The sequence below is a fragment of the Rhamphochromis sp. 'chilingali' genome (genome assembly GCF_963969265.1).
Source record: "Rhamphochromis sp. 'chilingali' genome assembly, chromosome: 18".
In the NCBI taxonomy this organism is placed as follows: domain Eukaryota; kingdom Metazoa; phylum Chordata; class Actinopteri; order Cichliformes; family Cichlidae; genus Rhamphochromis; species Rhamphochromis sp. 'chilingali'.
In genome coordinates this window covers 21,710,785-21,733,210 of record NC_137945.1, presented here as the reverse complement: position 1 = coordinate 21,733,210, position 22,426 = coordinate 21,710,785, and the positions used below count along the sequence as shown (strand labels likewise).

At 37.9% G+C, this 22,426-nt stretch overlaps 1 protein-coding gene across 1 annotated transcript in view; it reads left to right on the top strand.

Moving 5' to 3' along the window:
• ctnnd2a (catenin (cadherin-associated protein), delta 2a) overlaps positions 1 to 22,426 on the top strand; it is a 273,917-nt gene that overhangs the window by 23,023 nt on the left and 228,468 nt on the right. The window contains exon 2 of the mRNA XM_080865626.1: positions 14,393 to 14,523. Within this exon, the coding sequence (XP_080721752.1) occupies positions 14,395 to 14,523 (129 nt within the window). The 5' untranslated portion in view covers positions 14,393 to 14,394. The remainder of the gene's footprint in view (positions 1 to 14,392; positions 14,524 to 22,426) is intronic.

Below are 22,426 nucleotides of genomic sequence, written 5' to 3'. Positions count from 1 at the left end.
ATTAACATTTTTTTTGTCTTCATAACACACTTGGGAGTCTTACCTTAATCTTTGCTGAGTTTATTACAGTTTTTTTTTGCATGGAAAGCTGGAACTGTAATATACAGGTTATACAAAAAATATACTGTACTGACAAAAATAGTGAGCCACTGTTTGCTGTGGAGCGATTTCTGAATAATGTTCCTTTATTTACCTAATGTTCATCTAAAATTATGAAGGATTTAAATATCGCATCATCTACTATACATTATGTCACATCAAAAAATTCTGTATGCAAGCAGATATCAAAGCCTGTGGTCGTTGGGCCCTCAGGTCGCACCACATTAAAAACAAGCATAACTGTGTCAAGAAAATCATTGCACAGGCTCAGGAACACTCCCAGAAATCATTGTCTGTGAACACAGTTCGCCATGCCTTCCACAAATGCAGGCTAAAGGGCTGTCATGCAAAGACCAAGCCATATGCGACTATGATCCAGAAACGCTGCTGGGCCAAAGCCCATTTAAAATGGACTGAGGCAAAGTGGAAAACTGTTCTGTGGTCAGGCCAATCAAAATTGGCTCGTTATCTGCCCTCTGTTCAAAAGCCTGCATTTCTGATGGTGTGGGGGTGTGTAAGTGCCTATGGAATTGGCAGCCTGCACGTCTGAAAGGCACCATTCATGTTGAACAATATATACAGATTTTAAAGCAATATATACTCCCAGCTAGACAATTTTTCAAGGAAGAGCTTCTATATTACTTTTTTTTTGTTTATACGTAGAAAAACAAGTACATGAACATTTGAACAGTCCCAAGCCAGTAATGTCAGCGTAAATGTTTTTTAAGTTACTCATGTCCTTACTTCACTTTGTATAATAATCATTTCCTGTAGACTGGGACACTTTCAGTCTGTATGTGCGTGTTTCAATTACCAGGATCTGCTGAACCACAATCACCCATTGTTGATAGCTCAGTGTTTCAGTCATTAGTCAGTTTTTTATAATTGTCTTTGTGCCACCAGGATTCCCTTTAACCTCCTTAGATCCAAACTATTTCATGGCATGCATTTTTAATTACTCTTTGCTATTTGGGCTGATTGAGACGTGATGAATGTAAAAACAAAGAATTATGTTTTTACCTGATTTTGCTCTACAAGGGCTGGATATCCACATATGAGGACATTTGTTTTAAATTTTGATAGAAAAGCAGCAGTATAATGTCCTCGTAAGAGATATCAGGCCTTTATAGAGCAAAATGTTGTATTTTGGTCTAGAAAATCCAAAATGCGATGTCCACATATGTGGACACCAGGTCCTAGGAGGTTAAGATGACCCGAGCATAGAAGATCAAGACAATGTTAACCCTCATACTGCATCTATTAAAACAGTATTGCCTCATTGTGGAAGAGTACAGGTGTTGAACCGGCCTGACTATAGACCAGACCTTTGAACAAGTGAATTAATTTGATGCATAATGAAAGAAAACAAACATGACAAAGAAGACCGAGGATTGTTGAGCAGGTACAACATTCCTTTCCCAAAAAGTCCAAGAACTGGTCTCCTCATTTCCCAAATGTTTTTAGGCTACTGTTAAAAGAAGCGAGGATGCTTTTTTGAAACTTTTTGCTGCCATCAATTTGAAAACGATCTAATATTTTTCATGAAATGGTATATTTTTCTAAGTGTAAAGATTTGATATTTCTACATACCATTGTGAATAAAATATGGATTTATGTTTTATGATTTATTAATTGGGGTTTTACTTATACTGGCACCATTTCCACGGTGTACCCCGCCCCTTTCCCCGTGATAGCCGGGAAAGACTCTCTTTCTCTATATTTTATTTTTCACGTTAACCTTTGTAAGTATGTATAACACCATCCATTTATATTTGTTAGTCTTGTTTTGAAGTGCATGTTTTCAGTTCAGAATATTCTTTACAAGAGAATACTGTACCTATTTTTAGCCACGAGTGCCTGCATATTTAAACCTGTAAAACTGTTTACGCTCAGTTGTGATGAGCTGTGCATGTGCATTCCTCTGATGCCAGCAAAAAACGTCCCGTGCACTCCCTCCGTCTCTGAGCGCTGCTAACTGAATTATGCATTATTCAGAGTTTCATATTAGACGATACATGGAGGTAAATTAGAGCTATCAATCATCCAAGACATTTATATGTGCTAGACTATGAGAATGATTTTTGAAAGGCAAAGCAGCCTTTGGAAGTCAAGAGTGATTGGCTGGGGAAATTGGGTATGGAAATTATAATTATTATTTCTTCATTTTCTTCATTCTCCAAGCTTTGGCTCATTCTGATGACATTAGCATTATTAGCCATATGTTAGAGATGATTATTATTTGAGCTGTTGAGGATGCTGGCAAGGTGCACACAGCTAATGAGTTACAACATATTCAAACCACCCAAAGTCAGACATTTCTGTCAAGTCTAACTTACATATTCGACATTCAGACTGTGAGTAACAGTTTCGGAGCTACAGGTCCCATAGTCGTATAGTTGTATTAAAAATTCTGAGAAGAATGAACAGGTTGGCAGAAGTCAGTTTTAACAAAACGTGCATGGTTCACAGCAATGAAACACAGACCCAGTGGAATACGTCATTAACAGCTGCGTGCCCATATGAGCCTGTTTGTGTTTGTGTGGGTGTGCCTGCGTGCGTTGGGTTAAATGTGTGTTTCTTTCTTTGAATCCTTGATTGCTTGCAGGGTCAAGAGACTCCCCAGAGGAACAATAATATTCAGAGAATGGCTTTGTGCCTAATATGCATGAATGGCCGTGTTACACTGAGCCACTTTAGAAACATTTGTCTTTGAAATGTGACACAGCGTATTAGCTCCTCTCAGGCTAATTTAAGCATGTCAAAGGAAGTACTGACGGAATACTGATGGTATCCAGTACACAACAGGATTTCTTTTAACGTTTATTTTCCTTATTAAAGCTATTACCTCCAGGGGGTGGGCTCAAGAAGGCATTTTGAATAAGAATTAGTTCAAAAGAGGATTGTTATTATTCACTTACTTCTGACAGCTGCTCTTTGTTCACACTAATATGTGCATACCCAAATACAGTAGATAAATGCGTGTGACAGGCAACCAAAGAATGGCTTAGAATCACCTATCAGGAGTATGGTGTGATGGAAAATAATACTGTTTTTCTTTATTTAAAAAAATTACACTTATGATGTATTTGTTGCTTTTTAGACAGTGTTTCACAATGACTGGTTCAAATGGCACATCTCAAATCCGGCACAGTAGATTTGTGCTTGAGAGCAGAATAAAAGTCAGCTATCTGAACCATCAGCGGTAAAGATCTGATTTTGACAACAGCCTCGGGAGTAATCCGTGACAAAAGACAGAAAGCTGGCAGGTCCTCCTTGCTCAACGGTTTAATGCAGCCGCAAGGCAAGTTACCTTTTACGTGAAAAGACAGACTCTCACTTATTCTTAAGAATAAAATCTCATTTTCTAGCATCTTGAGCATTGCTTTTTATTTTTTTTACAGACATGAATAATTCGATACAAAAAACAACAACTGAAGTGAGCCTGACTCTAGTGAATCCCTTATATCCGTGTATCTCAGGAACATGCATGAATTATCGATGGATCAGATGGTTACACCCAAGATTAAACGTGTAACGAACAGAGGTGATTACAGGCAGATCGTGGCGAGAGAGAGGGTGTGCAGTGTTCACTGTATCTGAGCAATGTCTTTGTCTTTGCTAGAAAAAAACTGTTCCAAGGGATACTGTAAGATGATTTTTTGTGATAATTTCATGATGCAATTATTGCACTCAATTTAAAATTGGAAATTTTATGAAGCATACTTTAGAAAAGACTGAACTTTAACTCTTTAAAATAATTAAATTCACATTTGTGTTGTAGCTTACTTTAGGTTTGCAGAATATGGACTGTTTTAGAGTAACCTAATTTTCTACTTTAACTTGCCTTTTAAGTTACTATTATATCATAGATAACACAATAAAGTAGCAGTTTATTAAACCTGGATCTCTGATGAGTTATTAGCTCCTCAGCCTCAAATAGACTCTAGCAAACCGCCAGCAGTGTTTTGCCCACACTATGACGACCGGGCTAATGGAGGATTGTCAATAAATGCCATATTTAAAGTTAGAGTGAGGACCTTGGTGTTCCCCTGGATAAGCTGGAGGTGGTGGCTGGGGAGATGGAGGTCTGGGCTTCTCTGCTAGGGCTGCTGCCCCTGCAACCCTGCCCCGGATAAGCGGTAGAAAATGGATGGATGGATGGATGCATGGTGAGGCAGAGTAGGTGAAGTGACACTTGAAAAATAATGAATGCAAATAGCTAATGTATAATTAGTGTACATTAATAAAATTGCCTAAATAGTGCATTCAATTTTTAACCTACTAATATATATATACATACCTCTCCTCAATGACTAATAGTAAATATCTAATTAGGCAATCATTTACCACTAGCATTACTACATCATTATACCTAAAAAAAACCCAACCCCTTAAAGTTACCACTTTTTGAATGGAAGTTCAAAAATGAGATGACATTATGAAAATGAAAAAGATTTATTGAGATGCAGAATTTGAATAAAAACTATGTGGGGATTAGACCCAGATGAAACATCGCAGCAGAAAGAAAACCCAGAAATGATAGGAATCAGGACAGGACCCCCCAGGGTGTAGACGCCGGTGGGGGTGAATATGAAGTTGGATGCTTGGATGGGGCTCTGAGAGTCCATGGTGAGGCAAAGATGGGGAGGAGGCGGGTTGCATGAATGCCTGAATGACAGATTAACAGATAAGTTGGATTGGATCATAGAAGGTGTGCAAGAAAATGACTGGACTGGAGTAATGATGTCATTTTGAAAGCAGGGGAAAGTGGAGGTGATGTAAAGAATAGACTGAATAGCCTGAACACCTAGGAAAGCAGGCAGATGGGTAAATACAGATCTTGCTTACTGAACTTACGCAAAAGACTCATTATAATAGAGACTATATTGATTACATTATATAGATTGTAAAATCATCTTCTTCTGATTGTACGGTAGACACTGTTTATCTATATATAGTGTCTATGTGTCGATCTATCAAGTATCTCTCAGTGATATTGCACTTGTCATTTTTTCCATGGACTTCTTTTGTTTTTTTGTGGGTTTTTTTTTATTTGTGTATATTTATAGAGTGCATGTCTGTTACTACTGTTACTGACTAAATTTCTATATAGCCTTCATTAAAAGCCATGATTGTTACTCATTAAATACATCTGCTTTACAAGCTGTTTTGAGTAGGTAATTAGCATAAGTCAGATGCTCCAAAGAACTTAAAGCTTAAAAATAACTTACTGACTTTAGCTGAAACTGCAGCAGGTTCTATTGATCGAGGTAGTGTCAGTTTTGCATTTGAGCACTGTGGGGCTCAAATGAATGTAGCCTATGATTTGTTGTTAAATGTTTCGACCTGGAAGGGCTAGCAGATATGGCTAGCTTCTTGTGCTATAATGGCTTTTGCTATTTTTCAAAAAAATTAAATAGTGAAGCTGTTGTGTTGATAACAGGTCTTACTGCGATGTCTCGTGGAAGTAAGTTCCAGTTGTTATTAGTTAGTGATATTATCAATACGGTTATGTGAAGCAGAAATATGTGCTAGCATAATTATGCTGGTCTTCAGGTTATATCCAGGTTGTTAATTAGTGATTGTGTGCATGTGTGACAGTGCAAACACTAGGAATGTTAGAAGAAAGTACTTTGAGCAAGTGGTGAAGGTGTGCTACTGTAGGTAGCATTAAAGTGAGTTAGTTTTAGTAGTTTTATGTTTCTCAAGTACTGTACTTAACCATAAACTGTAGGTAGGCTAATTGTGGTTTTGCATTTTTGCAACCCGGACTACACTTATACAGAGGCACATTTTCTTCTTTTTACCTAACTATATTTGTCTGACAGCTTTAATTGCTTGTTATGCGATGGAATACATGGCCTTGCTGTACTGCCTAATAGCACATAAAGCAGTTAAAATGAGGTCAACTTTCACCATCTACAGCAGTAAAATGCAACACACACAAAATGCAAGATTAAATATAAGAGGAACATTAAATATAATAGTAGAACACTAACAGGGAATAAATAAATGTATTTTTATAAAATATTTTGCTTAATCAAACACATTTTTTGTGTATCTGGGACACAGTGTATCTGTTCCTGTCACAAAAAAAAGATACATTAGCTTTATGTATCTGCTGATACTGAGTGTTAAATTAATACGTTGCATTCCTAAGTGTGGGGAAGAAACTGGAAATCTTTTACTTGACAGTAATAATTGCTTCATAACTTCTTCCTCCCTAGAGCCTCCTATTCTGTGTTCTGGTTGTATTTCTTATAAAAGTGCATTTGATGTCATTTGTAGTTGTTGCCAAGCAACATGGTACATTCACTGATGAGACCAATGACGACTACTACTTTGGCTGAAACATATGTAAGATTTGTTGGTGCATTACATTTGGCACAGCTGCAAATTTGAAACTTCACTGACATTGTTTCCTTGCTGTTATATAAAATGAGGGGAAAAAACAGATATAAGTAAAACAGATATACTGCATTTCTCATTCATGGTTGTTTGGTTCATATGGTTTTACAGTTTTTACTTTGTTTTCATGTTGAAATATAAAATAATACAGTGAAAGAGGGAAGTTACAATCACAAACATATTCCATAGGAATTTTGGTTATGAGCCATAAGATTATAACCATGATTTTAAAAAGTTTAAACAGCCATGTGTCCATCTTCCTACAAATTGAAATAAACTGATTGGTGGAGATTCTGTTACCATGGAAATGTTTAATTCCAAGGGTCAGGTTACTTAGTGAGGGCAAAACTTGAGAAAGTGTGATAGTAGTGATCGCTGTCAAATGATAATACTGTAGAGAATGATGAAAAGTTCCACAGTTAACTTACTTTAGTGGTATTGTTAAATTAAAGTAGTTATGTTATACTTTTACTTAAAATTTAAAAGGAAAAAACTACCCAGGATACTTTTGTACTTACATGTGACTTATGCTCATTGAGTATATTGTTATGTCACTATAACTTGACTATTATGCTGCTGCCGCATGCACCTAGGTCAGGGGTCGGCAACCTGCGGCTTATTGACCACTTTTCACACACGCTTGCTGTACGCATACAGCTCACAGCCCGACACACGCCATCACAACAGCTTAGATGGCACAGACGTAAAGGCGGCGAGGCGTGATTGCGGGTGCTGCTCTGGTGCATCCGCCCCCCCTGCAGCGGCGCTGCAGACCACACCCCGCCACACACATTAACCAGGTAAAATACATATTTAGGCAGAATTTTGCAAATATCTATTTTTCATTTTTTAGCAACATAGTGCTTTTTTTCCAATTATTTTTAAAAGTCAGGCTCCAAAAGCCCAAAGGAGATATAACAGTTTTTGTTTGCTACATGGATCATTTTAGTTCAGCTGGGTGTCTTTCCTTTTGTTATATTTCTTTAAGAGTTCAAAATGTGTTAATTACATAAATAAAATGTCATTTTCTCTGTAGCACTTCATGGATTTCATAAGCAACACACCTTAGTTGTTCACACAAAGCATAAAGGTAGAAAACAATATATACAGTGTTATCTTGATTTTAGATGTCAAAAAGTATTTGCGGCTCCCAGTGTTGTCTTTTACGTGGAACCTGGGTCCAAATGGCTCTTTGGGTGTTAAAGGTTGCTGACCCCTGACCTAGGTAGTGTGTCGTCACCAAGGAGGACATTGAAAAATAAGGATGGAAAAAACGCTTTACTTACATTTATAAATGCTCTTGCCTGCAAGCATTGGAAAAAAAGTTCAAAAGTTGCTTACAAATTTTGAACTTTTTGGTCAGAAATGTCATTGTTACCAATTCTGTTGGAATATTCTGATCTAATTTTGAAGCTCTCACAGTCCCATATGGTGCATTAACTTCATTAGTTTATTACTTCTAATGCTTTTTATTAGCATATATACAATGTCATCCCTGAGAAATATAGATGTTAAATGTCTTAGCTTGGATCTGCTGAAGGATTCAAGCTCTACCAAATAAAAGCCACCACACACAGATTGCTTTTCAGCCCCTTTAAATATTTCAACAATGTAATTTTATGTGAGAAGGAGATACGCTTTTGATTGTGCTCCTTAGGGGAGCCACCCACTCAAACATGCGGAGGGGGATAATGGCTTCCTGTTCAAAATGCATTATTTGGGACCTGAATTGGAGATTTAACAGGAGATAGAACCTAAAAAAGGAAAAAAAGTTAATAAATAAAAAAATTTGTTCTGAAATTTGAAAAACATCATTGTTAGCAAAAATGATCTCATTGTATTTTTTTACAGTGATAATGGTAAGATTGAAGCCGAAAGGCAATTTCCAAAAAGCTGAAAAAAAAAAATACTGTGATTACTTTGCTTCAGATACACTGAAAACATTAATAACTGGTTTGTAGGTCTCCTAACATTATCGATTAGTGTTAAGGAAAAATGTATTTTCATTTTGTACAGGGAGCAATTGACACTGCTCGATCCAATTTACAGGTCAGATAAACTTGCACAATTTTAAATGTAACAGTAAAAGAGAAAAAAGTTTGAAAATAGGATAAAGAAACATAATAAGGTCAGAGTGAGAGCATAGCAGAGTGGATGTAACAACACATCATGAAATCAGCGAGTCAGCTAATGTGAAGTCATAGAGGGGAGGATCTCAGAGAAAGGTTTGTTCATACAGTACACGTGTGAGTCTCTTTATGTGTCATTTTGTAGGCATGGGCATGTAAAGTGTGTTTTGTTTGGTCAGAGCAGGTGTGAAAAGCGCTCAGAAGTGCCTAAACTGCAAAATCCTCTAGCATAGAATGTGAGTCACCTCTGTTTTTATATATGCATGGGTGTGTTTTTTGCTTGTGCATGGAGTTTGTTTTTTTTTTAATTGTGAGCAAACAGTAAAGGCCAAGGTCAATTCAGTTGTATTTATATAGCACCAAATATAGCACCAAATTTCCCTTAAGGCACATTACCTTCTAATGTAAAAAGAAAGAAACCCAACATTTAGATTGCCCCTGTGAGAAAACACTTGGCAACAGTGGGAAGAGAAAAAAATCCCCAGGAGTAAGAGAAGATATATGAAATTCTCCTTTTAGAGACCAGATAGGGGTATAACAAGGATGCATGCACTTTGGACCCATTCACCACTTTCAGACACTTGCCAACATTTTGTCTGTGAACATAACAGTGGAAATTTACCCACGCAGACACTTTGGAATCAGTGTGAAAAGTTGAAAAGTTGTGAAATGGCATTTGGTAACCTGGGTATTTGAGAGTAGCATGCACCAGCATACTGCATATCATGGTTTTACATCGAGTAATTCCATAGCTGCTTTTTTGCACACCGTACATTATTACGGAGCCCCGCAAGGGACATGGGAGAAAAAAAATTAAGACAAACTTTTGCGAGATTTCGCAAAATTCATCTCGTACATTATAGACGAGATGAAATGTGATGCACTTTTTTTGAGTTTTTCTTTAGCTTGTTTACACTTTGTTTTGTAAGGATCATTATTAAATGCTGGGTCCTCAACCATACAAGGCTTTTTCTGAGCTTGCCATTACTTATCTCAGGCTGAGCCAAATGAAATGTCATACCATCATTCCTTCTGAGTTCTTTGTGAAACAGCTCACAGCTCAAACCAGTCAGAATGCGCTACAATTAAATTCATCCCCAGAGCTACAAAGGCCTCCTCTAAGCTGAGGTTCCTGTTACATTCCACCCTGCAGGGTGTCACACATCTATTCAGTAGCAGCTCGACTGTGCTTGGCGACAATACCTGGAAAGAATAGAATAGGATGCTGGAGTATTGTGACATTTGATGGCAAATGTGTTCTGGGATTATCTCTGCAGCAGCCAATATACAGCGAGCCACCTTTGCAATTTTCTAAAGACAGCACCTGCTGGACACTAATTACAAAGAGTTTGTGCCTCCTCTATACATGATTACTGGCTTTCTCTGGCAATAACAGGTTCACAGCAATGTCTTTGTTATGTGCCGTGCTGTATGCTGTTTAGAGTTGTTTTTTTTTCGTTACTTCAGTCATTCAGCTGTATGAGAAACGACTTATCAAAGTCACTCAGAAGCGTGTTTGCCTATTTAATTTAATTGCACTTGTTTGTATATGCTAGTTTCTTGTATATTGGGAATATTATGTCAAAAACTGCAAAGAGATTATCTGATGAGCTAATGCCGCAAGGCAACACTCTTTTCTGTCTGCAAAAACAATCAATCAGCCTTTGCTGTACATTTATTCGGGCTTAGTACTAAGTATTACAAAGCACAAAACCCGTGGGTGCAGACATTATTACTTGTAAAAAAACAGGTGTAATTAATAGCAGCTGCATTTCTTTTCAGTATGCCTCTGCCACGCCTCTGGCATTATACATGTTGGCACATTGGCTCTGCTTATTGGCACAGCAAAATGGAATAAAACCATCATTAATGTTATTAGTCACACCTGTGATTTTCCTGCCATGAGAAAGGGGTATTGTGCCTATTTCAAACTATAGTATATTGCTACAGACACAACTGGATAGCTTTTGGAACGAAAACTTGACCACAAACACACAAACTGTTGGCCAAGAAGCCACATGTCAAATTATTGATGGGACACATATTCATTCTTTTGTGTTATTTGGGAGCTCCAATTTAAAAGGTGTTTACTAGCAGAAAAAACATCTATATGAGTTCAGAAAGAAGGTGAGATGAGGCTTTCCTCTTCCCACTGACTTGCACATTTGGCTGGCGCATTCAAGAGAAATTGCGGCAGTCAGCCAGCGCGTGTAAAATGGTCTTTGCTGGGGTTCTGGTTGCTCAGGAGCCAAACTCCAGTGACTCATCTCCACTCAGGAGGGGAGATGCCAGACACAGAAGTGGTATTTGTCAGTGAGAGTGAAAATTACCATCTGCAGGGCATCTCACTAGCATCTTTTATTTACAGACACCACCCTGTCTAGCCGGCTGTCTGTCTGATGGCTAGCTGACTGGCTAATAGAATGAGTGGAAGTTTGCTTTGCACACTGTCTAGATCCTCATTGAGGTACTGTCTCTGTAAGGTAACCGATGCGCTTGACTCTAATTCTCTTTGTCTGTCTCATTCTATCTTTTGGATGAATACTTCTAAAAAACATATCACACATTTTAAAAATCTATGACAGAATCCAAGCTGCAGAAATGTACGTGCAGACCCTGTAACTAAAATTAGAGGCATGAATTTAAATCCCCAGATCAAATGTTAAATGCCTGAGACTAGCAGGAAACTGTAAAGTAAGAGACTCCATGATTTAATCCCACACTCAGGCAGTTCATTATTTAGTCTCCTACTGAAGTCTGGGCTTCTGTATTGACAAAATCCTGTCCCTATGGTCTCTAAAACACTCTAAAACTTGCCAACCAATTTCCTGATTTCTAAGACACTTTCTCTTTCTTTCTCTCGCCATGTACTTTCAGCTCAGACAGGAAAAATGTGCAGATGTTTGATGATTTAAAACCTTTACAGTTAATTAGAAATAAGGTGATTTCATTGTGTTTCATTTTTGATATTGATTTTCTACTGCTTGCTTGTATTGCTTGAAACTGAGCTGTCCCTGAATTTTCTTTCACATTTGTGTGTCTGGTGTTTGGGCACAATATTGTGTATACCCTGGCCTGCAGTACTGTGTGCTTTATGCAGAAAGTGAATTTGTTTCTTTTCAGTTAGTGCCCAGTCAGAACAGACCAAAGAATAGTTTCTCATATCATGCACAAAAAAAATGAAAATGGATTTTGTGACACTGATTTTCATGGAAAATGGTGGTCACACAAATGGTGACAGAAAGTGTTAGTAATGCATGACAGGAAGTCTTTAACCTGTCGTTTTCCTGCTCAGGTAAAATACAAGGCTAAATTATTAGGGCATGGAACAGAAAACATATTAGCATGTTAATAGTGCAAGGTGTTGTTGTTAAAATATTGCTTTCATATTATAGATGGCTTCATTTAGAAGCATCAAGTGATGTTGATGCATCTATTAGTACTTCCTGGGATTAAGATGAATGCTGGTTGAAAACAAACAAACCAAAAAACCCATGCACGACTCATGCTAACTTTGTCAAGCTAGTTGTCAAGGTGCTGTTTGATGAACAATGCATGTCTTTTCCAGTTGAATACATTCATTACTCAGTCTACAAGACCCTGTGTTTGTGAAGTAATATAGTGGAAGTGGCAAATCCCACTGTGTTTGTACTTGTTTGAGATTTATTTGCTTTATGTTTTGTTTTTTTAAATTAAGTCTGCTTTTAGTATTTATTCTCTCACCACAAACATCCAGTCTGTCCTCCAGTATTGTGCTCATCGGCGCCCTGACTGATTGACTGGCTGGCACGTTCAAAGTGATGTTTTAACTGAATTAGATTCTCCAATCTTCTTATAAGAGAAGAAAACAACAGTATTTTATAGATAGTTGAAGTCTGTATATAGCAAAAGATGATTGCGAATCCATTCCACTTGTTTTGATGAAAGTGGTAACAGTTGCATTGAAGAGATAACAAGACAACCCTCAAAACTACATTGGTTTTGTAGGTGGTGGCCACAGACCGTTGCCTACTCCTTATCTCTCCTGACTGTTTTTTCCCGTGTTTTGCTCTTTTACTGTTTTCGTGATTACTGGTAGCAGGTGAGAGGTTACCTGAAGCCCATTGAGGTTGCACAAATAGTTCAGCTCCTCTGGGATGACCCATGTGCATGTGCCATCAGGAGATTGTTTGCTGAGTCTTCCAGAATAGTCTCAAGAGGGTGGAAGAGCAGGACTGGTATCTTCTCTTTTGTCTGAGGAGGAACAGAATGACTACCAGAACCCTGCAAAGTTACCTTCCTGAAAGCTACTCATGTGCACTTTTCTGACCAAAATCTCAAGAAACACACTGCATGAAGGTGGTTAGAGGTCCTGATGTCCTTTAGTGGGATTGGTGCTCACTATGGACACCATGCAGCTTGATTGGCTTTCACCAGTGAACACCAGAACTGGGAGGTCCAGCACTGGTGCACATTCTCTTTACAGATGAGAGAAGTTTCACACTGAACACATGTGATGGACGTAAACGAATCTGGGGATGCTGTAACAAGCATGGCTGGTTTGACGGTGGATCAGTGATTGTGTGGGGAGGCATTCACTTGTAGGGTCAAATAGACTTCCGTGTGATAGCCAACAGTGCCCTGACTGCATTTAGGTACCAGGATAAGATCATCAGACTTATTGTCTTATATGGTTGCAGTGAGCTCTGGGTTCACCCTGAAGGACAACACTTGGGCTCATTGCCAAAGTGTCTATGAAGAACCACGAACACTACTGATCGACACTGGGATACAAGTTGAATCAGCCTGTGATTTCAGTTTTTTACTTATTAAAGTGATTTTTCAATCCTGTATTCAAACAGTTGGTAATAATGGTTTCTAATGATCATATATAACTTTGTTTTTAACAAATTGAACAGTATGTATAAATAAAAATGTTTTACTTTAATATTTAGTTCCTCAGGATCTGATGTGTGATATTAGGATTCCCTAATCCCTGATCCTAAATTTTTGAGCAGTGTAGACAGAAACTGAGTAACCTATTTTCAGCAATGAACAGTGAAAAGGTATGGCACTGTGGTTATGTGGTTCATAAACGTTCATTCACTAGCTGGGCCCATGTCCTCATTTTAGGTATGACAGCGTTTTAGTAGGTAAAGGTGAATGCTTGGACATGAGCTGCGGTTTGGGGAAGGCCTCGAAGGGGACTGGCGACGGCTCCCGGGCCTGGCAGATCCCCATGCACTAAATAGAAGTGAAGAAGTTGAAGAATGGAGAACAAGGAGGGAGGGAGGGAGGGTGGGGCACGTAAACGAGAATGAACAGCTTGCAGAACTGGGGGAACCCATATAGATGACAACCGGAAGGAGCGTGTTTGGAGGGGTGGTCTCGCTCGTGAAATTCCAATACTTAATCTCCAATGTAATGCAAAATGTTTTAGAAGCAGTTGTACACAAATTCTAAACAGAAAACCAAAGAATCTGTCTGCAATCTGTATTTTTTTATTTGGTTATATCAAAAAATGCACAATCTGTATTCTTCCTCTGCTGTGTTACATCTATAAAAATATCTAAGTAACATTTTATGTGAAGAAATAAATCACTTCGAAAATCAATATATAGATTTTTTATTTAATGAATTGCCCTTGTAAAGTTGTAAAGTTGACTTTCTTGACACTTAAAATCAAGACATTTAAAAATAAAAAAGAACATGTAAATGAGACATATTCTTCGTACTGTTTTGTCACATCATTTTCTATATATGTGTGTTAATTTTAGCCATGCCAGTGCCGGATCAGCCTGCAGAGCAGGAGAAGGGGGCCATGGTTCCCCCTGTGATGCCATCCTCCAATGGAGACAGATCTGAGACAGAGACAACCTCCTCTATCCTTGCCTCTGTCAAAGAGCAGGTAGGAAGTCCTCCATATACCATAAATGTATGTGCTGAACTATGATAAGCCTTTTTTTATGTAAAACTTTTGGCTAAAAAGGCCAAATTGTAACTTTGTTGTCCATAAACAGCTCTAATATAAGGCAGCTCATAAAGTTGTTGCTGTTATATAGCAGCATCCCACTGTTATAAAATGTTTAAACGAAAGCAACAATTGATTGGTTGAGTTTAATGGATGGAAGTAATGGAGATTATGGAGCAAGAGCTGGAAAATATCATTAAAATCATGGCCGTTACTTGACGAAGGAGGGCTGGAGTGGTAACTGCATTGCTGCAGGAGGGCAGGCAATGATGCTGCATGGTTTTGTTTAAAAAAACAAACAAACATGAAAATCATATATAAGAAAATAATATATAAGTAGGGGATGGTAGACGAAACAGCTCCAGGTTTGGCTTAGGTGATGATGAGGGGAAATAAGTGCAATGCAAATATATTTTAGTCTTTGATATGTTAGATTAAGAAGAGGTGAGAGAAAGCAAGAATAGGAAGTACACAAGAGATTTGCTATGTACGTATGTTGTGTAGCTTTGTACAGATTGATCTTTACACCTCTTGATTTATATATTTAGCACTTTATTTATGTTTTAGGCAACTTATAAGGCACAAAAATATGTGTTTCTCTTCGCAATGGAAAGATATTCTTGAGTGAAGTGAAGTTCATACTAATTGTACTTACTCCATTGTGTAATGGAATGCTGTTTCCTTTGGATTTGGCTCATCAGCAAGTGCAATACACCATAGATTTATCATTTTGCCAATCTGCATTGACTCTGAAGTTCTCCTTAATTTAATACCACAAAATATTCATTTACCCTTACCGAGTCAAGGACAAGTGCTGATAGCAATTTAAGCTTTTTTTCCCTTTGCAAATGGCATTCATTTGTGTGTGTGTGTGTGTGTTTTTTTCCCTAGACCAGAAACCCTCTCAGTGCTTTCACATTACTGAATCAGTGAAGCGCGCAGTGTTTAGTCAGATTCCTGCAGCAGACTAGATTTGAACCCAGCTCTTCCTCCTCCCATTGGGAGAGCAAATGTAGTAGAAGTTACCCATAAGAGGGATAAATCACAGACTTGTAGCCGTTGTTGAAGTCTTATTTCTGCAGTGCGACATTTCTAAAATCTCCTCCCCTGAGGAAAACAATTGTTTTACAAATGAATTGTTCAGTCATTGAAAGGGAATAGGAAACAATAAGTTTTATCTGACAACAGCTCTAATCAGCGCTACATAGCAGCACATTAGATAGAAGTTGGATTGACTACATTTATCTCTGTGCTCTCATTGCTGACTCATTGGAGCACACCTGATTTTGTCAGATCCATTCATCTTTACTGATCCAGTTCAGTTCAATTCAATGTTATTTATATAGCGCCAATTCACAACAACAGTCGCCTCAAGGCAGAAAAAGATGCTACAATATTAGAAAGAAACCTCAGCAATCACACTAATACGCACAAATGCTAATGCACCATTGATAAAGTGCAATGGATTAAAAAAAATACCTACACTATACAACTCTTTACCTAGACCTTTTACATACATGGGCCCAGATTAATAAGCAAAGACAAAGGCAGTTCATTTCAATAATAAATAACAAGGGTGAGGGCAATCTGGTTACCAAAATAATACATTATAATATAGGTTTTCTCCAGAAAAACAACATGGCAGTTCAGATTAAGGAAACGCAGCTGAAGGAGAATGGATATATTTTGATATAAAGGCGAAGTCTTCTGTTAGGAATAGCTGAGGACTCTGTACGGATAAGTGTGTGTGATCGCTGGATAAATCTGACAGCTCAGTTGGAATGCACGATTAATCCAGAAGAGCGCTGCTTTCAACAAACTATCTCACTGCATAAAACTGAAAACTGTCGGTATACAGCTGTCCTGTAGGATTTGTAAAAAAAAACAAAACAACAACAACAACACAAAACTTCATTCATCGTCAGATCCTGAGCTGTACATGTGTTAATAAAGTTACTGCTGCTTTGCTACATGCATAGGTGTGCACACTGGTATTTTTATCTGCATGACATGCAGGGCTGCAGGTATTTAATTAAAGTTAATTTTACATATTGTTAGATTTTGACTTAAATCCAGCATACTGGTCCACGATCTGGTCCACGAGTAGCAAGATAGAGAGCTTTAAAATAATCAGAAATAAGAGGAAGAAAAATCAAAATACACAAAGAAACCACTCCATGGCGGATCTCTGTGACTAAAAGCCTAAAACACTACAAACCGATTCACTACTTTAAAAAGTAACATGGCTGTGTGTGTTACCCAAAACATCACACAGCTCTGCGTGGATCTTGTATTGGGATTCTCCCTCTCCCTCTGATGCTTCACATGAAGTTAAGTTCTGCTCTGTTTCATAAACATATCAGCGTTACTGAGGACCAGAAACATGCAGGGCTGAGCTCTAAATAGTGGAGAACTCACTGAAGAGCCTAGAGTTTTGGTGTGCTCACAGCTTGAGCAATCCGCTGATGCCAATCATACACTTGTTCTGATAACATCTCCCTCTGGCAATCCAGATGAGTTGACACTTCTAGCAGAAATTATCACACCGTCTCATCATACACAAAATAAGACAATTTTCAGAGTTAAATTTGATACAGTTGCCAATAAATCGCTCGCTTCAAACCTTAAATAATTTGTATGTGATTCATTCAAATACTCTCCTCCCAACATTTTGTGCCTCTGAAAGTTGCACTTCTGCAAGTACATGTGCAGTACAGTTAAAAATAAATGTTTAGAAAATCCCAACAGTAGTCTTTTAAAGCTAAAAGAAGGTTTTGTGCTTGTATTAGACTGCCAGTAAATATAGTCCTTCAAAAAATAATCAAAACACTTGGCTATCAGTTTTTAATGCAGCTGGATTTGCTGTAGATTTTCTGCTTAGAGGAACACAGTCTCCTGCTGCAGAGCTGCTCACACTGATTCCTAGCAGAGCTGTGGGGGTGAACTATATCTCCATAGTGCTGAATGTTCTCACAGTACACACTCAATTGCATTTACATAAAAAGCTCTGTACTAGTTATGTACTGTACTGGAAACTTTAGCACTAATTCAGAATGACTCTTTAGAGATCGCCCTCTCTCTCTGCTTTATGTTGACATGCCTGTGTCAATGCCCGTGTTTGTCTAAGTTTTTTTTCCCCTGTAATTTGCTCCAGTAACTGACCAGTTTTGCTCCCATTATGGCACACCCACCCTCATGCCTTACACACACGTTTCTCACTCTGGCTTAGGTTTCATTTAGGAGACACCAGCAAGGAGTTGGAAGGTTGAATAACATGCTATTAAGTAAGCGTAAAGACTTTCAAATGCTTAGTTAGGTCTTCTTGCTGCTATCTGTTCCAATTAGTTCACCACAAATTGGAAATTTGTGAAACACAATGATCTGAGTTGTAGCCGATGGTGCTTCTGAACATTTAATGGTTCTCTTTATGCTCTGAAAGCTGCCAGAGGAAACTAACTGGGTGAACATGTGATTTTTCTCAAGTATATATTCACAGAACAACAGCTGTTGCTGATATAATTATAATGCTACCTCTTTACACACGGAAGAAACAAAACAGCACATTAAACGCACAACACAATACCACTAAATAGCAGGATACCTGTAGCTTAATGAAATATTTGATGCTTAAGTGGCAGCAAAAATTAGATCATTTACCACTCGCTGCGAAACAGCAAATATACAAACAACACATGAGAGAATTAATTACAATTATGGATTTTTTATTCACATTGTATATACCTAACTGTGTCCTGCCCTGTGTCTATAAAGACCCAAATTTTATATTCCCATAGAAATTATATAGGACCTAAAATGTATCAGTCAAAAATGACTCCCACTGTCCATTTTACATCTGTCAGTATCATTATTACAATTGTAATACTTGTCCACATTAACTCAAACCAACAAGTTGAACAAAATGCATCATTAGCTTTAATAAAACTTTAAGGTGGATCTAAACATTTTCTTAATAGTATTGGTTTGAGGTTTATTCCACATGCTTACAGACTTGAAAAAGCACTTCCTGTCACAATTTGAGTGCATATTAAGTTAAAGATTTAGCATGACCTAACTTGAGTTCAACTTAGAGGACATACAGTATACTTTTTGCTCTACATCTAATTATAAGTTTTTTTGTTTGTTTTTTAAAAACATCGGGGGTCTGCTAGAAGCGCATGTGTGTTGATCACAGAAAAAAAGTAGGTGCAACTTTCCCCACAGAGATACATTAAAAAAGCCAAACTCACTGCGGGTGCAGATTCACTGCAATATTTATTAAAGACACTGAGGTTTCATTAAGACACAGCTGGTATTCCTGTAGTCCTGATACTGTTTTAGCATAAGTGAACTTTTCCTCCTGAGACCTGCATATAATGAAAGGTCTTCTTATTATACGACCTTCTCTCTTATCCCAGGTTACTTCTCTGTCCAAAAACTTTTCAAAAAAATTTTCAGAATGAAGCTGACTCTAAAAAATGTGTGTCCAGTGTTGAAATATTCTTTTCAATTTTTCGCGATGTTCTATTACTGTCACACCCTTCTCAAATTAAGTCCACACTCAGTATTTGAATAGCAGAGGGCTACATTTTGGGGATCATCCTTTTTAAGTTATCCTATTTAAGTTGATAAAAAGCTGAATGTACGTCATTGAGGAAGCTCAACAGGAAATGTTCTTCATGCAGATTTCTTTTGCATTCTCAGAAGGATGTCAGCTGGCTATCTTATGTTAAAATTTTTAGATTCGATGGCTCCCTGGCTGCCTCAGTTGAAGCCATTTGAGTTTCTCTCAATGTTTTGCACCGAGTTGCATCATATCTTAACTTGCCTCAGGAGGGCTCCACAGAGACCAAATTACCTATTCCTGAGTTGCTCTGAAATCAGTTTCCCACATATTTTCATTTAGCTGGATTTAATGTCCTGTTCTGTTTCTGGAAAAAGCCCTGGAAATGCAACTTTCCCTGTTAATTTATAATCTGGTTTATCATGTTTTGCCTTATCCTTGATTGATGTCCCGATTTAATGATTCCACCAATAATGAGTTTGATTATATTTGCTGTTCTAAACAACCAGTAGCCAATTAATCTTTTCTGCTTTGTACTATTCCGTCTGTTTAGAATCTAGCCAATTTAATCTTTTCAAATTACATTCTATCAGTGATAGATTACGGTCTTTTGTGTAATGAGCTGGCAAGGAGTTTATATTCCTTATAGCCAGAAAAACACAATACAAAATGAGTGAGAACAAAAGCCACAGGCTAAAATGATGTTAAGTGATTCTGCAGTCACAGAAAAACATCTCATGGGAGCTGGGAGGATGTTTTAAATATTCCAGTGTGCTATATTCCCGAGATCCTGCTGGTTGACTTAAGTCAAGACAAGACTTAAATGAACATAACTTTTGATTTGTAGCTGATTGCTGGATGCTGGTTAAATAAAGTGAAATTAGATCAATCTTTCACCTTGATTTTGCAATTATCCTGGTGCTTTTATTACCCTTTAGTTATTATTGCTATGGAGAACTCTGATTGCTTTTAGTACTTATTACATTTTTTTGGATATTCTCCTACTTTTCTTTCTTTTCTTAACTTAAAATAATAGACTGTAATAATGCATGCAAGGAACATTTAATATGGCTGCAATCCATTTGAAAATGTGGATCTACTTTTTGCTTTGACATTTTTGTGGAGACAAATGGTTGAACTTCCATAGCATATAGTAAATGAATGGAAAACATGAGATAGTAGACTAACTATATATAGCATATTCCCAGTCTTTGTTGTAGTTATAGTCCTCATCATTATCATTTTGTCTTTTGTTCCTCCTTCTCATCTAGAAAACACAACACCACCTCTTCCCTCATGCTGTTGAACTACGGCGTGCGCATCTTGCTTTGAGTTTGTTGAATCTGAGCTGAAAGTATCCATAAACAACTTGGGTTATCAAAGGTTCACAACTGATGGAAGCAGTTTGTGTATTTGAAAGCAACAAGGTCTTTTACAGAGCCGAGAGGGTAATATATTCTATCCTCTAGACTGCTGGTTATTCTCCAAACTCCCTTTCTTTGCAGTTTGAGTGCACTTCATTGGCCTTTAGAGTGAGCTGAAAACTTTCCTTTTGCTTGTGTGTGCTCACTAAGCTTGACTAGGGCTCTGGATATTGACTGTGCATATTCTTTACACTTTGACACTCTCCAACACTTATAGAAGTTCCTTGAAAAGAGATTTTGTGTAGGTGTCTGTGTGCCTTTTACAACTTTCTCTGAAAGCAAATTTCTGTAGGTGTGTGCCATTTGTGTATCCTAATAGACTTCTCTGCTTCTCTTCCTTGTCCTCCATCTCTGTCCCCCATGTTCTCTCCCCTTATCGATGCCCTGTCTGCTGCTGAAGTTGGCAGCTGTATTTTGCAGATGGTATAAATTAACTCTCATTCAGAAGCAGAATGATGGGGAAGAAATGAATGACTCCTCTTCCACACCCAAAACTATCAAATGCAGCATCTGATTAAAAACCTTCTGTCTCCTGAAATTGTAAGGTGTAATTAGTCAGAGGTAAAAAACATATTCTGGTTTATATTGATTATAAAGTTATCATAACCTTATAGAACCTTTTAACTAATTCAGAAACATGTAAACAGTAAAGCTGTATACTGCTGTAATATAATTAAATAGAGTTAGCCTTAAAGTGACCTTCAAACCTCTCTTGTTTTCACTCTCAAAACTAGATTTGATGCATGTTTCACTTTAATGTGTACCTTTAATGTCCTGCACTTTGATCATTATCTCTGTCACAGTGCCATGTGAAAACAGTACATTAGCTTGCCTGCATACATTTGGTGAGTGAATACTGTATCTATGACTGAACTAAGTGCACGTAATAGATTGCATGGATTGCATATGCTCATTGGTGCATTCAGTGTGGCTGTGTATGTGCTTCTGCCTGCTTCGGCGTGCATGTAAACGGTGTAAATCATGTTTATAAGTATATTACAGTCTTCAAAATGATTGTTAGAGGTAGAAAGGAAAGTGTCTCAATTCTGCTAATAAACATATTTAGCAAAAAAAGAAAGGGAAACACATATTCAGATACTGTGTGTGTGTGTGTGTGTGTGTGTGTGTGTGTGTGTGTGTGTGTGTGTGTGTGTGTGTGTGTGTGTGTGTGTGTGTGTGTGTGTGTGTGTGTGTGTGTTTTCAATACACACTCACAAATGCCAGCTGCAGTTTTAATGTGAAAGGCCTATTCCTGACAATGACTTGTGGCTTTTAGATGAAGCTAAAAGCTGCCAAGATGACTTGAAGAGATTTTGATGCAAGCTTGAGTAGGAGGTATGTCACAGTAGCAATATCCCCTTGCCATTTACTCATGGAAAGAGCCTTTGTGGGAGACTAGGGCAGAAAAAGGGTAATGTTCGGCTGCCTGACACTAACTCATAAGTACTGTAGCCATAGGAAAAGTTGGCCAAGTAGGCTCTTGTATGTGTGTGTGCATGAGTTCAGGTTGTGTCTGCTAGTTGAGGTGGAATATTCCATTTATTCAACGTCACTTAGCCAGCAACCCCACTACTGTCACCATCATCGTAACTGGCAGCTGGCAGGCTGCATGCTACTGCAGCAGCCTTGCTTTGGGTCAAAGAGAGAGCGACAGAGAGAGAGATAGATAGAAAGAACAAAAAGAATGAGCAACAAATATCAGATGAAACATGAAAACCATGCAGAGTGTGTGTTTGTGAGTGCAAACAGAAGGGGTCTGAGAAGAGGTAAGATGTGGGCTGCAAGAAAGAGACAAGAAAAGACAAACAGCAACAGGAGAAAATGCAAAGGCTTGGAGAATATTATTGCTGGTAGA